General features: G+C 39.5%; 1 protein-coding gene across 1 annotated transcript; it reads right to left on the bottom strand.

Moving 5' to 3' along the window:
* Positions 1-1,957: 1,957 nt before the first annotated feature.
* Positions 1,958-14,954, bottom strand: NMU (neuromedin U). Its single transcript, XM_058804240.1, has 9 exons — positions 14,813-14,954; positions 11,897-11,955; positions 8,577-8,624; positions 8,419-8,478; positions 7,837-7,866; positions 7,679-7,729; positions 5,568-5,642; positions 3,355-3,408; positions 1,958-1,993 (listed from the first exon to the last, which is right to left on the bottom strand). Exons 1-9 carry the CDS (start codon positions 14,952-14,954, stop codon positions 1,958-1,960), a joined length of 555 nt encoding a protein of 184 aa, XP_058660223.1.
* Positions 14,955-16,270: the final 1,316 nt, after the last annotated feature.

Raw genomic sequence — 16,270 nt, 5'->3', positions numbered from 1 at the left:
AAAGAAAAATATGTATTTATTTCAGAAATTAGTTAAATTTGTCATAACTCTGGGTAAGAGAGAGGGGGAAAAAAGGACTTTATTTAGTTATAACTATACAGGAAAATACAGAAATACAGGGGTGGATTGCTACTAATAATTCAGAATGGTAATCTTCCTTGCACTCACTGGCTTCTTTATGAAATTCTGTAACTTAATTATCTGTACATGTTAGATGTCATACCACTTGTCATGATCTGCATTGAATGTTTAATTCAGGATCTTTTTCAAAATAATTAAGTCAAAATCATTAAAATTAAACCATGAATATTGAACAAATTTTGTTATAGGAAGTGTTAATTATTAAAGTGCAGAGCAAAAACAAGTGGGCAAGAAGAGGAAAAGATCTTCTCAATTTGGCTTCCTCTGAGGCCGTAATTTTTCCAACTACCTTCTGAAGTTTTATTGCTCATCCAAAAGTGCAGAAGCAGGAGCAGTAATGCTGAGGCCAATTCAAACCATGACCAGCCAATACAATGTTAAAAATTTTGGCCCACTTCTAAACTGAGTCACAGAAGCACAGAATGGTTTGGGTTGGAAGGGACTTAAAGATCATCTCCTTGTGAGTGATTAGTTACTTTCAATATAATTACAACCTCAACAACATAATTTAACACAATTTTGGTGTGAAAATAAACTCGGAGAGAAGAGCTAGGAAGATTGTAAGGGTAACTTGTGCTTCTGAGTAGCGTTTCTTTCAGTCTCCATCAAAAGCACTTGAGTTTTCAAGTGAATTGTGACCCCATTTGCAATTAAGTCTTCTTCCAAATGAGAACCATCATGCATCTGTGTTCTTAATAGCTAAAAAGGAATGCCATTATATTTTAGTTGAATTTAAGTCACAATATTTCTTCAAAACGTGCAATTTGTTCAGGTTCCTTTTATCAAGGGAAAAGGAATTCTCTTTTTTTTTTTCAGATGGTGAAACACACAAATCACAACATATTCTGGAAAAAACACAGGAGTCTTGATTGCAAACATTCTCATTAAAACAACTGACTGGCTGAGGGCCTTTATTTAGAAGGGAAAATTTGCTTAACAGGGTTTTAGAGGCAATGTCTGTTGTGTGCAAACAGTGACTCTTTTACAGTTGAATTACATGTGGTTGTAAACATCATAACACTAGGAAACAAATACTTTTAATATGCTTTTAATATAATCAAGATAGTAAAGACCTTCTTAACAGATTCTGGCTTAAGAATATTTACATTTGAGTGATTTCTAATTGTACATTAATAATGAATAATTATTGTAAGGAAAACAGTATGTCCATGTACTCAGCATTCCTGCAGTTTTAGTTCTAAGTCAGGAATCTATAATCCTGAAAAATAAGATAGAGCATTAGCTGTTGATATAACTCTAAGTTGATATAACACTTAAAAATGATGGCAGAATAAAATACATTAGAAAATACATAGTATTGGTCTACATTTTTACATCTCTCCAGATAGTTGCAGGCATTGAAATTAAATCCTGAAGTTTGCACTCAGTTTCAGTGTGAGTTTTTATCTTTGCAAGATTAGGGAGTTACCTTCAGGATGTCAGTTTACTTCTCAGCATTCTTTTGACAGGTAGTTGACTCAGTTCCTTCTTAGATTTACTTGTCATCGTCAGTACTTTCCAAATTGTTTACAAATGTGGGATATTTTCCATTTCTTGCTGCCTGAAACACCTCTGTGCTCTCTGTTCTGGGAACTGAATACCTACAGCTTATATTCACTTCCCCTGAAGATAAATGTAATTAACACATCTAAGTGTATTTAACATCTGGGAAAAGTTTGTGGGTGGAAATCTAAGCCAATTACACAGTTAAAGGCTTTCTGAGACAACTTCTCAACAAAAAAATTGTGGTCTATTTGGATAAAAATGAACTAATTTACATGTAGATTATGATCAAAAGCATTAAATAAATACCTCCTTAGCGAAAACCCACCGATCTCCTTCCATTACGTGGCTGAAAGACAAATATTCAGTAAGTTATATATTCTGTAAAACTGACAGAATTTAGTAACAAAGCCCCTAACAACTTGGTGTGTATAGAAATTAGTGAATTTCTCAGCAGTGTCATTGTGATTATTGTCAAAGATAGACCTAAGATAAGTTATTGTTTAATCTGTATCTACCTCTGGGGGGTAATTATACACTAAAATTTACCGCAAATCAATTGAAGAATGAATTTTCTATCTTGTATGAGTTTATAAGGGGGAGAAAACTGTAAGAAGTCACTTCAAGACATTGTTAATCCTTATTCTTTTTGCATTTTCTTAAAATGGGCTTTCTGACTGTTGGAATTATTGCACTATATGTGCTTGTTGCTATCAACAAACAAATACATGTCACTCTCAATGATTTTCTTTTTAGACTGTATTCTTTGATATAGGCAAAGACTTTTTCTCTTTTTACTGTACTGTTTTTCAGAAATATTTTGCACTAGTGAGGGACTTGATACAACTTCTATTAAATCTGATAAAAGTTTCTTCCTGGGCTTAATATGGATTTGCCTTTTACTCTGGAAGCATGAATGCACCAATGTTAATATTACCCATAAATTTGGCCTGTCATAACAACTCTAAGAATCCAAGCCTGATACTTAAGAAATGTAACTATACACATCTCTGGTCTTTTCATTTGAATTATAGAATAATTTAGTTTGCGAAAAGGCCTTTAGGATAATTGAGTACATCCGTAGCAACATTTTTATTTAAAGCCATCAGCCACTTTCTTATTTAAGCAGAAATGCCAGAAAGCCTGATTGCCACCTTTTCAATTTTGCTAAAGTGAAATAAAAAGCCTCTATGGTGTAAAAGATGAACACAGTAGATTCAGTCTCATGAGAATTTCTGTATCTAGTTTCTTACCTTACTGGTCAAAACAGAAGGAAAATGGCAAGGTCAGACCTAGCATAGTGTGTAAGGGTGGAATCATATTTACATCATTTATATCATTATATCATTTATATCATGTGCAAACATACCCTGCTGAACAATGCTTTACAAAGATTTTCCAAGATGCCATATTTTCTAGAACTTTCTCTGGCAAATAGAGATGAAATAACCAATGACTTCTTAAGGCACAGAATGGTCTCATGTAAACACAAACCTAGGAATATGAGTTTTTAAAAATTCCTACAATGCCTTTATTTTAATACAAGGAAATGTCAGGAGCAGACCTGGAGATGTCTTGTAGGGTGGAATGGTCTAACTGAAAAAAATATCCTTAATCACAGTAATTCTTTCTGTAATTCAGTTATTTCTCCACTTTTTTTTTAACCTCTCACCACAAAACAAAAAGAAAAAAAAATTAAACAAACCATACCCTGTAGAAGAAGTAGCCTCTGCTTTGAATTACTCCAGGTCCTTGAAGTTCTTCCTGAAGAAAAAAGTATTTTAAATTATAACAACAGCTGTAAATTAATACATACAGAGAGATGTTTATGTATATATAAGAAATATTTCTTCAGTACTACATACAGTTTTACTCCTTAAATGCTTTATGTGCATTTCCCCATGTCAGCAACACAAAGTCCATGTTGTCATGTAGAAATGGAAGAGAACATATGAATGGAACAAATTCCACCTGAAGTTTTAAATCAGCTCAGATTGCTTCTTAATGGCACTAGAAATGAGGAACAGCCTTTGCCTCTGATTTTCCAGGGCTCACTACCCAGGCACAACAAGACTGTCTTCATGACAGAGCAAACAAAAAGCAACAGAGAGAGTTGCTTTTTGCATCTTGCAGGAGGACAAAAATACAAAGTTTAAATATTGGAAATGCAAAGTTTAAATACAAAGTTTAAATATCAGAAATGCTTGGGCTTCTCCCAGGAATAAGACCCCAGACTGTTCCCAAAGATGTGCCATAACCACCCCTCTCACATTAAGTGCCAAAGAGCAGTACATGTGACAGTCTATCCTGTCCACGCTGCACACAGGGTGAAACAGCTGCCTGCTGATCCACATAGCAAGGAGGCTAACAAATGATGAAGACAATAGAAATTCTATTAAAATACAATAAGTAAAAAACATGAAGTATCCAGTTGCTTTAATGAGACCTTCATGATTAGAGAACACATAAGCTTAATCACAGTGTTTTACTTGCTTCTGTTGGCGTCAGAGAGAAGTGACGTGTCTGCCCTGCTGGTGGGGAGACAGTAAACTTGAGAAACAAAAAACTTGTAGTGTTATGCTTACCAGAACATTAAAATTAAGATGGCTTTTATCTAGCAATAGGGGTATTTCCCAACTAAAAACTGGGTTGCTGTGATCTCTTGGTGAAGTGATCATCAGGTGAAGTGTCATAGAAAGGAATCACACCTGTTCTGTTCTAATGCTGTGAGAATTGTGTAAAACAGGATGACTCCCATCATTTCCAAACTACAGAAGTAGATTCAATCCAGGGAAGCTTTCAAAGGAAGTAGAGTTAAAACTACACATAATTTTTGTGTCTTAATTCTAATTCTGACTTCAATTCATCACATATAGCATTGTATTCAGTTTCTTACTGTACATAAAACATCTGTATGATTTTTATTTCTATTGTAATTCTAGCATTATCTGTGTTTGAAACACCCATCTTGGATTTATAATCTGATCACTACTATAATTTTTTATATTTCAAAAGGGTAAAAGTTTTTCTGTACATTGCCATTTGAGTCTAATGGTATTCATATGTAATATTTTCTACTTCTTTTATTCAATGTGTGAAAAAAACTGAAAACAGGAATAAAATTGGCAGCTGTTGCAAGATTAAGAAATTCATCCAGAACAGAAAAAGTAAAATTACTAGTGAGAAACTGTGATTTATGTTAATGTGATTTTTCTCTTACAACCAGACCCTCCTTAAAGATTACATGTTCTTGTTTGAGTTCATGTCAGAAGTTTGGTATTAGTAAACATCTCAAGCTAACAATCTGTCATTTTTGTAACACCTGCCTTCTAAACTTCTAAGGGTTTGGAGATGTTAAAAAAACCCTGCCATAATAAATATGCAAGTTTATTCACAAACCTGCATGTATATATGTACACAGAAAAATATGTATACATGAAGATGTATGATTACTTAGAGTTTTATTTGAATGCCTGCCCTCTAGAAGGTATTTTGCTCAGTCTCTTATATTGACTAGCCAAAATAATGCTTGAGTCTTCTTTCTTAGATCATATCCTATCAGGCAGGCTGTGGCTCAAGAGGAATCAAAGCTGTGAAAAAGTCTGGTGCTGTTTCAAACTGGGGAGAAAGAATGAATTTAATAGAGCATGTTTCCTCCTTCACTCACCCACCTTTTCAATTCCTTATCTAGCCAGGGAGAGAGGTGGATGTGTTTATGTACAGCAGGTTCTGTTGTTCTTCCCAATATGAGGAAGAAAAAAGATAACAGCAAGATAACCCTTCCTGAAGCACATTCTCTGACATCAAGATTTGGGTAGACCAACCAAAATATAGAAGCAGAAAGGTCTACAAGGGCATTTTTGGAACAGATAATGAATCACAAAGTGTAAGAACATAAGCATGCAGAGTTTCAGTTTACGTACATCCAGTTTGTATCTCTTCAGTCTTCTCTCATTAAGCTGAGGAACGAGTTGCAGTAAAGGATGCAGGACAGATGACTGAGAGGACACGAACACACACACATGAGCAACAGTGGAATTTGGCCCTTATGATGCACAAAAAGTCTCTTTCTGCAGTATTGACTCATGGACCAAACATGCACCAATAAAGGACTGAAGACTGAGAAATTGATTAATTGAAAAACTTATTTTTTAAACATTTTGACTTGACAACAAACAGAAATCAACATTTATATTTACACTACACAGAGTGATGGAGGGAAAAGCTGTGTATCCTCACCTTTGCTAACTGGAAGTTAAGAACCGTTTACAGACTCCTGGAATTATTCAAACTTTGTTCAGTCTCTATGAGTGGTACTGAGAATATTGCCATACAGTATTCCTACTAACTCTTCTGCAATTTTCTACTATAGAAGTTAGCAGCTTCAACCTCTGTTGTACTGAGAAGTTCATTTTACTTCAAAATAAATGGCAACAAAAAAAAAAAAATATTTTTTGCTAAAGAACAGTGTACAGTAGAAATCCATTCTCAAGGGACATTTGTAACCATGGCACTGATCACTCTATCTAAGCTCTGATCATGAAATTCCTTGTGTTCAACAAGACTTTTAGCTTGCAGACAGCCTAATTATGCACAGTGGCATTGTGTGCAGCCTAAGTACTTGCCCTGGAAAAACACAGCTATGTGGGATTTTGGAGAGAGGTCCACAGGAAAAATTAAAGTGTAAAAAACCTGTGTTCCATTAACCAATTTAAACCTTCCACTCATATAAATGTAATTTAAAAAACAATGCATTTTTGCTACAATACTTCTTTGAAAAGTAATGCAATTAAGAGAATTATAATATATGAAGTAACCAGTTACCAACGTGCTGTTTTACTTAATAGGTAAAAAGAATTTGCTTATTTGTAGCCAATTTTGTGCTATCTGCCTAAGGTAAGCAATATAGGATTGTAATACCGAAAAAAAGTAGGAATCTGCTGTGATTGAAGTAGTTAATGAACATCCCAGCTGTCCACTTGGGCTCTGTCTTGCAGCCAGTGGAGAGAGCTTATAAAGGTGAGAATGATGGATCTCACCTAAGTAAGCATCTCTGAGAATGGCTAGAAAATTGTCATCTGAACAGCTAAACCAAAAGTGAGAGAGCAGTGATCTCTGGGAGCAGCAGCAATGGTATTCAGGATGGTGGTGCAGTGGAGTGCAGTAACCTTTTAAGCAGGGGCAGCAGCAGAAATAGCTCATTTCACTGTGCCTTACTTGCCATTAAAGCCTCCAAAGCTGCTGTAGCATGAAAACATTGACACCAATATGAGCAATGTCACTTTCTAGGAAACACACCACATGCTTCTGAAGAAATGTAAAGAACAAGGCAAAAATGGACATTGGCATATAAGAATGATTGTTAAGAAACAAGAAAATATGAATATGTTTAACTCAAAATCCTGTGGTGCATAGATGTAGAGATAACAGATAACAGAGCATGTTTGCATCTCAAAAGCAAGACTGGATCACATTCTTGGCTTGTTGGTTTATGAGAATACTTTTAGAGCAACAATTCTTGGCCAAAAAACTATGTTTTTCATTCAAAATATATTCCAAAGTCCAAGTGAGACTTAAATACTATTTTGGCTCTACATATTTATGACATGTGCAAATGACTTAATACAGTGTAATTAAAAATTAATAAAAATGCTTTCAAGAGTATCTAATAGTTATGGTCATGTTCTCAGGTCCTGTAAGTCCACATTGTATCACTGCATGTGCTATGTCCCAATACCCAAAAAAAGTATTTGTTCTCATTCTTAAAATTTGAAACTGCAAGATTAAGATTCAGTTGGGTTTCCATGAATGTTCGGGTGAGTTTTTTAGATTTTTTTTCCACAACTGTACAGTACTGATCATCCTCTCCCATATTATTAAAACCCCTTCTGTGCTGTAAACATGCAACTCCCAGTCCTGAGCTTGCTATACAGTTGGCAATATTCCTTTTGCTATACTGCAAAAAGGAATATTGCCTTGGTTTTGCATACAAGCACACATGTACTCACTCATAAGGAGGGGCTATGCCACTTACCATGATGTCTGAGTTGCCCGAGTCATGAGTCTTAGAATAATGAAATAAGAACTGTTCAAAAAAAATTAAAAGTGGGGTTTTACTACAAAGCAGGGCAAGAGTTTTAAGATTTTCTTGCCTTTTTTAGTGGGATTGTAGGACATATATAGACATCTTACCCTTTTGGTGTTGTCTTTCTCATCGAAACCCTGTGGGAATAATAGTTGGTAGAAAGGCTTTTATTCATAAAAATAAAAAGAACAATTGATAATTTTGATTAAATACATAATCTTTTCAGTACTGGGTTGAAATATCCTTCTTCCTTGGCAGATGTATTTTATGCCTTTGCTTATCAATCTAACTAATAATTTCAAACTCTGTAGAGAGCATTGATTACTCTGCCCTAGAAGAGTCAGATGTGTTTACCAGATGTTCCCTTGTTCATCTCCTTTACTTAGGAGATTCACTCTCCTAAGTAAATTTCTTTGTCTGTTGAGAATTCCTAGTTTTTCTAGTCTAGAGCCATAAAAACACCTAACAGTTTTTACTGAACCTGGAGAAAATTTTCCAAACATTGATGTATCCCTGTTGTCTTTACAAGGTGTTACATTCTGGCACATGGCATTTCACAGTAAAAACTGATAGAAGTATTCCAGTGCTGAATGACACTTTGCATTTTAGGTCCTCAGAATTCATTGTAGACAATGGCACAGTAAGAGATCAGGCTTCAAAAATGCTAAGCAGCCTTTTGTGTGTGTTACCTGTGGTTTCTGGAGAAATCCCATGATCAAAAAACAAAGTTCTTCCAGTGTACTGGATACCTAATACAAAGAAAACAGGAACTCAGGTATCACACTTCCAATTCTACTACATATAACAAACAGTATCCAAATAGTAGAGTTACCTCTGTCTGACTCACCTGAGGCTGAGAGTCTGTGGACAGGTAAGCAGAACATGCCTCATCTATCTGTAAGAGTTCACACAGTTTTTTTAGGAAGTCAGAGTAATAAAAACAAGTGAAATATGCATATTTTCAGAAAAGAGTAAGTGTAGCTGATGGCATGGCATGCTTGCCTATTGTAAGACATCCTTATAGGTCCATTCATTAAATACCTTGCATTTAAAGGGGGAAAGGGTCTTAACCATATTAAAAAAAAAAAGAAAACAACAGCAGCAACAAACCTATATTTGTATGATCTGAACAAACATACGTATCTGTGACTCTTATTCTGTACCCAGCACATACTTCTCCTAACTGCAAACTTCTCAGACTAAGTCATATTTTAAGTTATAATTGTAAGCATATGGGGCATGAACTATGAACTTGAATCTCTTCTGCAATATCTTTGAATTATACAAAACTGTGAAGAAAATAACAGAACTAAGGCAAGGGATTCAAGGATCAATCCTCAAACACAACTCTTTCAACTGGATTACTGCATCCCTACAGGTGTATGACACATGCATCCCTTGAGTGATTATGATATGTGCTGGCACACGTTATGCACACCACTCAATTTGTGCCAGAACTTTCCTAAACACTGTGTGAAGCACCATTACTGTTTGTCTACACCAGTCTTTTCAAAGCTGTCTTCATTCCATGCTGTCATCATCTTGGAAGTACCAAACAAGTGATTCCTGCCCATCCTCTCCCTAAGGTTCATAACCTTGTATTAATTACATCCTCCTTCTGTCTCTTTTCCAAGATGAAAGAGCTGATTAATTTTTACTGAAGTTATTAATAGAGAAGGAAAAAGAAATGGAATAACAGGTATTTGAGTTCAGAGAAATAATATTACCAGCGCTGAAAGCTTGGAGTATTCTGTAAGGAAAAGTCTCCAGTACTGCAAATGAAGTTGCACAGTTTAATAATGATGGCAAAAAGCAACTTACAATTTTATTAAGTAACTTCAAAGTTGTATCCTAGTAATCTCAATGAGTATATGCTATTTTTTTCCATGTAATATTTCTTAGTGTTAGACAAAAAAATATTTTTGCCACTCATGTTGTTCACAGGCTTTCAAAAACATAGTGGTTTTGGGTTTTTTTTTTTGATAGAGCAGGCAATGCAATTGTTCTTGCAAATTTTTTATAGAGAAAAAGCCCTAAGCAACATGCATTAGCAAAGAAAACATTAAAGGAAAAAAGAAATTTTAAAAAATAGTGCTTATCTGAGCACTTCAGAACAAGAGATGATTCATTTCTCCAGAGACAATCTGTGAAAAAGCATTAGCAGATATAGTGGAAAAACTAATAGCTCACAGGATTCCCTTTTCAAATAGATTTTGTTAGTAACACATCCAATCTGTTCTCTTTTTCCTTCATCTTACACGTGTTTGAATGTGTTAGAGTAAGTGTTACTTCAGAGTAAGAAAGTATAGAGGAAGAAGTCATCAATGAATGAGATAAAATCAAGCTGAAGTAATTTTGGAAGCTTATGTTAAAGAAAGGGCTGTTTCCTCTTGGGGGCTGTTTGTGCTTGGGTTTTATTTGTTTATTTACTTGACACAGAGAACTACCACAGTTCAGTAGCAGAACAAGCCAGAGACTGCTTTGCAATTGTTCAACACAACTGTATCTTTCAGCTAAAACCTTTGCAGACAAAGCAAGGATGGAGGAAAAGCTACCATTTCTGTTAATTAATTTTTAAAAATTTAATAGTTTCTATATTTTATGTTTCTTCTCCAAAATTTTCTCTCCTGTCTTAGAAATGTGGCCTGAGGGTAGAAGATTACAAGTTGCTTGGTGTTGGTTAATTAACATAAAGAAACAAAGGAAGTAAGAGACAAGTAATGAAACAAAATAGTGACAAAGTTCTCAAATTTATAAACTCAGAGCCATTCCTGGAATACACCAGGTTTATTTAGAGGCAGGGTCTCTCCTGAATGGTCCACTAGTAAAGTAGCAAAGAGGGAAGAATTATTACTTACTTGCACTTTATGAAACCTCAGTGACCTAGTATGAGTGAGTAACTAGGTCAATTTAGGGTATATAAATATAGATCTAATTCTCTTTCTTTAGACCCTTTCCAGTCCAGCATAATTCTAGTGCTAATGATAACTTTTATATTACTTCTATTACAAAAATTTTACAATATTTAGTATCTTATGCATACCGTTTTCTTAATTGAAATCAACAGGACCTTTGTCTTGGTTTCCAGGCACCACAGGGACAAATCTTAAAGCTAACAAATCTTATCAAGACATGCAGAAATGTATAAAACAGCTTTTAAAATCCAGAATGTAAATAACTAACTTTCAAAAACTCCTTATAGTTGTCAGGTTCTTACTTCCCAAGAGACCATTTTTTCCCAGGTGAACAACATCACTAGGGCTCATTCAAGTGCCAGTCTAGAATAGGTTAGGTTTTGAGTCACTATGTCCAACTTATGTCCAATGTGAACTGTGGGGAGATGACAGTAAGCAGAATGTCTCCTCTAATGGTCTCAGTCAGAAGAAATTTACTCTCTGCATCTGCCCCTGTGATGAGTCACTTATTTTCCAATGTTATCAAAAGCTACTAAATTAAATGTCAACACAATAGTTGACAGTTGCAGCAACACCAGGGCATGCAAGTTGCAGGATAAATCCTCTCCACATGTCATGCCCTGCCACTCCATCTGTTCCCAAAGGGCAGGGAAGAGCCTGTGCTAACACATGCGTCACACTCCAGAGTCAAAACAAACGCTCATTTCAGAGATGAGGGTGGAAGTTATTATACCAATCAGCAGCCACATGTTAGAGGGGCTAATTGACACAGTACAATGTCCTTTGACTAGTAAATTGAGAGGCTAGAATAGGATTGAACAGTGTCCCAGCCTTGTGTGCAGAGCAGAGGATGCAAGAAGCAAGCCAGGATGAGTTGAAACAATTCCTGAGTATCATGTACAGACTATAAATCTACCAGAGGTGAGGAGCACTGTGATGCTTCCAGGCGCAGCGTCTGCCTGGTCATTGACAGTTCTCAAACATGGCTCTCCATTGAGACAAGACAATATCTTCTCAGAATGACATCTCAGCACTTAGTCTCAACGTCCTCCTGAAGCAACTGTTCAGATTATCTGGAAAATTGGATATTTCATCTCTTTGCTGATGCCAGGATAGGAGACATACAGGAAGATGTACTGGAAGAAAACACAGCTGAACTCTGTGCAAGAGAAACCCTGGATAGTGAGGTGGGACTGTAGCAAGGATGGGCACAGAAGAAATGGGAGAATACCACATGGCAGATGATGCTTACCTCTTTCAACAGCTGCAGATCCTCATCTGATTCGAGTGCTTGGGATGGCATTGGTGCACCTGGAAGCACAAACTGTGCTCAGCAATGCTGTACCTTAGCAAAGGTCATTTGTGTAAGTGTCCCAGGTCAGACATACCTAGCACATTTCCACCTCTGCAAAGGCTGAGAGCTGCTTGGTCCAAGGAAGTCTGTGACCCTGGGTGCTCTGTGGTTTGTCTGGTAGATTTTTCCCTGCTCTCTTTCAGCAACACAGCAGGATGCTTTATCACAAGTTCACAGCAGATATGAACACTCACATGTCTGAACAATAAACAGTGTGGAAGTTACTCAGGTCTCACTGAGACCTCCTCAGAAAATCACAGTCCAGTTCCTATAACCTCGAGTTTTCTGAGAATTCTGCTCACCTCCAGTGCATGCACTGTGAGTTGAGGATCTGGACTCTACTTCTTGCCTTCACGTGTGCTACAGCTGCAGAATTGAACATGCACTACGTAATGTGTGGTTGCATATAAATAGTGCCCATGGTACAAACATGTTGTTTTGACAAGGTGATAGACAGTACATCCGTAACTGGATTTGTTTTCTCTGTCTTGCATATGTGATGTGTCCCTCAGTAGATTAAATGTGTTCTTAATTGCATAACGATGCAGTGAAGCTGTGCTTAACTTGGGGGAGCTCCTTTCTCTATCTCTACCCGCCCAGGCTGCAAGCATGGAAGTCACTGTCCCAGCATCCCTTCCAGCTCAATGTCCAGAATATCCCTCTTACCCCATTGTTATTTTACCTGGCAGTGTATTTCTGACAGCAGTGCATTGTTAGAGTCTCTGTCAATAGCAGAAATGAGCATCCCCAAATCGTGAGTGTGTCAGACACCACGCAATGGTGTCAGTGAGGGGATGTGCTGTAACTCCCATGGGAGGGAAACTGGTGCTGGACATCTAGACCTAGATACAATGTCCAGTGAGCAGGGAATAAATGCCATCATGTTAATTGTTTTACATTCGCCCCTAATAACAATAATCACAACAGTACTTATTTCCAGGCATTAATGGAATGGGATGGATTTCAAAACCACATTTTTGTACTGGCACCGACTTAAGGTGACTAATTACTATGGATGCTTGCTTTGCCCCAAAAAGAATTAGAGAGGCTCTTAATTTCACACTGTAGAAGTGGGATTTTAAAAATATGTTTGAATTGTTCACATTACAAGGAAACTGATTTCCAATTTTTTGTTTCATTTCAAAGAAAAATGCCAAATAAATTAAAGGTGCTGCAGTTGTCTTATGTTGTCTTCTGCTCTTAAATTATTGTATTCAAACTGGGGTGTTACCTGGGATTAGTATCCTAGTTAAAAGAGTGGAACAGGGCAACATTTCAAATTAGAACACCTTCCCCACCAAAGCATTGCCTGCCCATCTCTGAACACTGCTTCTGCCATTGACTGGTTCCCAAGGCTTTTCAGGGAGACCTAAAGAAATTCACTTGCATGCATTAGTAAAACTTAGTGCAACAAGAAGGAAAGCCTGAATATTATAATTTTTTCCTTTATTTTTGGCCTGTAGCATAAACTTCTGGACAGAGAAGATAAATTGTTTCCCACTCCTCACTTTCCTTTACCCTTCTCTACATATTCAGAAATGTTTCTTTCACGTGCAACCCCATTTGTTTTGTGCACCTAGGACCGTGTTCCTCCAAAGGCTGAGCAGTGTTCCTTCATCACACCATCCAGAACAGGGCTGCAGTACCTACAGGACTTCATTCATTTCCACAACAGCATACACAGTGAAACGGTAATGTTTTTTTGTAATATACACCATAACCATAGGGGGAAGGGGGAAAAAAAAGAAGGCAAGAGAGAGAAGAGAGAGAGAGAGGAGAGAGAGGAGAGAGGGGAGAGAGAGGAGAGAGAGGGGAGAGGGGAGAGGGGAGAGAGGAGAGAGAGAGAGGGAGAAAGAAAGAAGCATGTGCTATTGAAGAAAAGAGTACTATTTAAAGGGAACATGGAGGTGGAAATCATTCTACAAAGTCGACACTGTCCTGCTTGAGCACATTTGCTCTCCTACCCTTCAATTCTGCCCTCTTTAAGAAATGCAACTTCTTTCAAGGCAGTAGAATGCCAGATGCACAGCTTGGGACTCACATCTTAGTCTTCTCTTCCTTCTACTGCATCCCTAAACAAGCTCCTGGCAATCATTTGTGAAAGAACAGTGATGAAACACTGTGTGCCACTGCCCTCCATTGTGCTCCTCTTCCTTCCCTCCCCTCTTCCACATCCTCAGAACTTATTTTTAACATATTAAGTATGCTGCCATTAGATTTCTTTGGTTATTGATATTGAAAAAACAAAACAAAGCAGAAAAAAACTCCTCACAACTAGAACAAATCCCACAAATAAAATACAAGCAAAATAGAAATGGTCCTTGCACAGCATTTTGTAATGTTACTTTACAAGGTGTAAGCAGCTAATCTATCTGAGGTAGGAATATAGAGTCAAAAAGAGGGTCTGCTTTGTTCAACAGTCCGCTAGATGTTTCACAAGAGCCCCCTGCTACAAAAATAGCAACATTCAGGATTCCTCACCCGATAAATACTGCTACAGGTTGGAATGACTGCCAGAGGATCCTAATCTGCCCTGCAATTTTGTGACACGTTTCACGTCTTTTCTTACCTTTTAAAATCAGAGTAAACGACACTTAAAATGAAATCTCCTTTAACAACAGCCTATTCCCCAAGTTGGTGGAGTGTTTTGCCAGGACAGAGTAATCCTGCCGGGATACGGGAGGAGCCCAGACCAAGCCTCGGAGCCGTGCCCAGCCGTGCCCAGCCGTGCCCAGCCGAGCCCGCAGGGCTGGCCGCCTGCGGGCACCCTGCTCGGCGACAACGGGCAGGGATTGCGAGCGGGACGAGCCTCACCTTTGCAAGCAGAAATGGAGGAGGCGATGAGGACGAAGAGGAGGAGCAGCGGGGCCCCGGGCAGCCCCGCGCCGTCTCCTGCCCTCCTCGGGCCGCGCTCGGGGGTGCCCGCGGGGCGCTGCGGGTGGCACGGGTGTCCCATGTCCGCCGAGCTCCGCTCTGTCAGCCGCTCTGCTGGGCATGCCCTCGCTCGCTGCCCCAACTCTTTAAATCCCCGGCACGTGGGGCTCCGCAGCCCGGCTCGGGAGGGCAGCCCCGCTCCGCGGGTGACTCAGCCGCTCCGCCCCGGCGCGGGGGAGTCCCTGCGAGGCACGGAGGCGAGGCGCTGGCCAGGCTCCAGGCCCTTTGTTAAACCCCGTCCTTTACAAAACCCCCCGTGTTTTAGTGCCCCGGAGCCCGGCAGCAGCCGCGGCGGTTGGAGCGGCGGTAGCGCTGCCTCGCTGCGCGGCCGCGGATGCTCCGAGCGCTGGGACAGGGCCGGCCGAGGAGCGGGGCTCGCACACTGCCCCGGCCCCGGGACTCGCACACTGCCCCGGCCCCGGGATTCGCACACCGTCCCTGCCCCGGGATTCGCACACCGTCCCACTCGCACACCGTCCCGCTCGCACACCGTCCCGGCCCCGGGGCTCGCACACCGTCCCAACAGGAGTGCCGGGATGAGAGGCGTGATTCACAGCGGGGCAATCCGAGCCACTGGCTGATCTGCCCCCAGCTAGCCGAACGTGGGAGGAAATGTCGTCGAGCTGATGTGTGGGAGAAGCCGTCGGTGGCTCTGGGGATGGACAGACGGACACCCCTCTGCCTCGGCACCCGCCGACTGGTCACTGAATTTTCTGAGCAGTCCCTGGCTGCAGAGGTGTGACCGCCTCCAGACTTTTCCTGTGCCTTAAATACACGCGCAGTGCCACACCGCGAAACAGAGCTCAGCGATAGGGTAATGTTTAGCAATTAAAATCTTAATACTGTGCTTAGCAAGGTATTATACTTATAACACAGCTACAGACCTCGGTCCCACTTGTCATTTGTGCCTGTAGATAATGAAAGCAACTACATTCTATGACAGTCAAAAGTACTGCAGACTGCAGATCTGTTCAGGCACTTGGGCAGTTTAGTCCGGCCATCCCTGAAGCACAGCAAGGTCTGGCTTACCACAGTGGCTGCCCAAAGTCTGCCGTTCCTCCTGCTGTCAGATCCAGCAAGTGATGATCACCAGTGCCAAGAGTGAGCAAGATGCTCAGGCCAGTGCTGACCTGCTCCTCACACCGAGCCCAGCAGCGAGGGCTGACTTTGAAGTGTGCCACATGTCTGTCTGTCTCTGCTTTCTCCCCATTTGCTCCAGGAAGATCCTGCACAGATGAGGTGCTGCTCTGATGCTGCAGAAATGGTTTCCCACGGGAGATCTCAGTTTAGAGTCTGCCTTAATGTTTCTTTTCCCCTTCTTTTTACGTTCACTCATAT

Source organism: Ammospiza caudacuta, chromosome 4, assembly GCF_027887145.1.
Source record: "Ammospiza caudacuta isolate bAmmCau1 chromosome 4, bAmmCau1.pri, whole genome shotgun sequence".
Lineage (NCBI taxonomy): Eukaryota > Metazoa > Chordata > Aves > Passeriformes > Passerellidae > Ammospiza > Ammospiza caudacuta.
This window is presented reverse-complemented; position numbering and strand designations above follow the sequence as displayed.

What these genes read in the sequence shown, in the direction of transcription:
- NMU (XM_058804240.1), bottom strand. Translation starts at nt 14,954, where the DNA reads ATGGGACACCCGTGCCACCCGCAGCGCCCCGCGGGCACCCCCGAGCGC. An exon ending in AGAAAGACAACACCAAAAGG is followed by an intron (nt 7,730 to 7,836) that starts GTAAGATGTCTA and finishes TTTTTTGAACAG; the next exon opens with TTCTTATTTCATTATTCTAA. An exon ending in GAGGCTACTTCTTCTACAGG is followed by an intron (nt 1,994 to 3,354) that starts GTATGGTTTGTT and finishes TTTGTCTTTCAG; the next exon opens with CCACGTAATGGAAGGAGATC.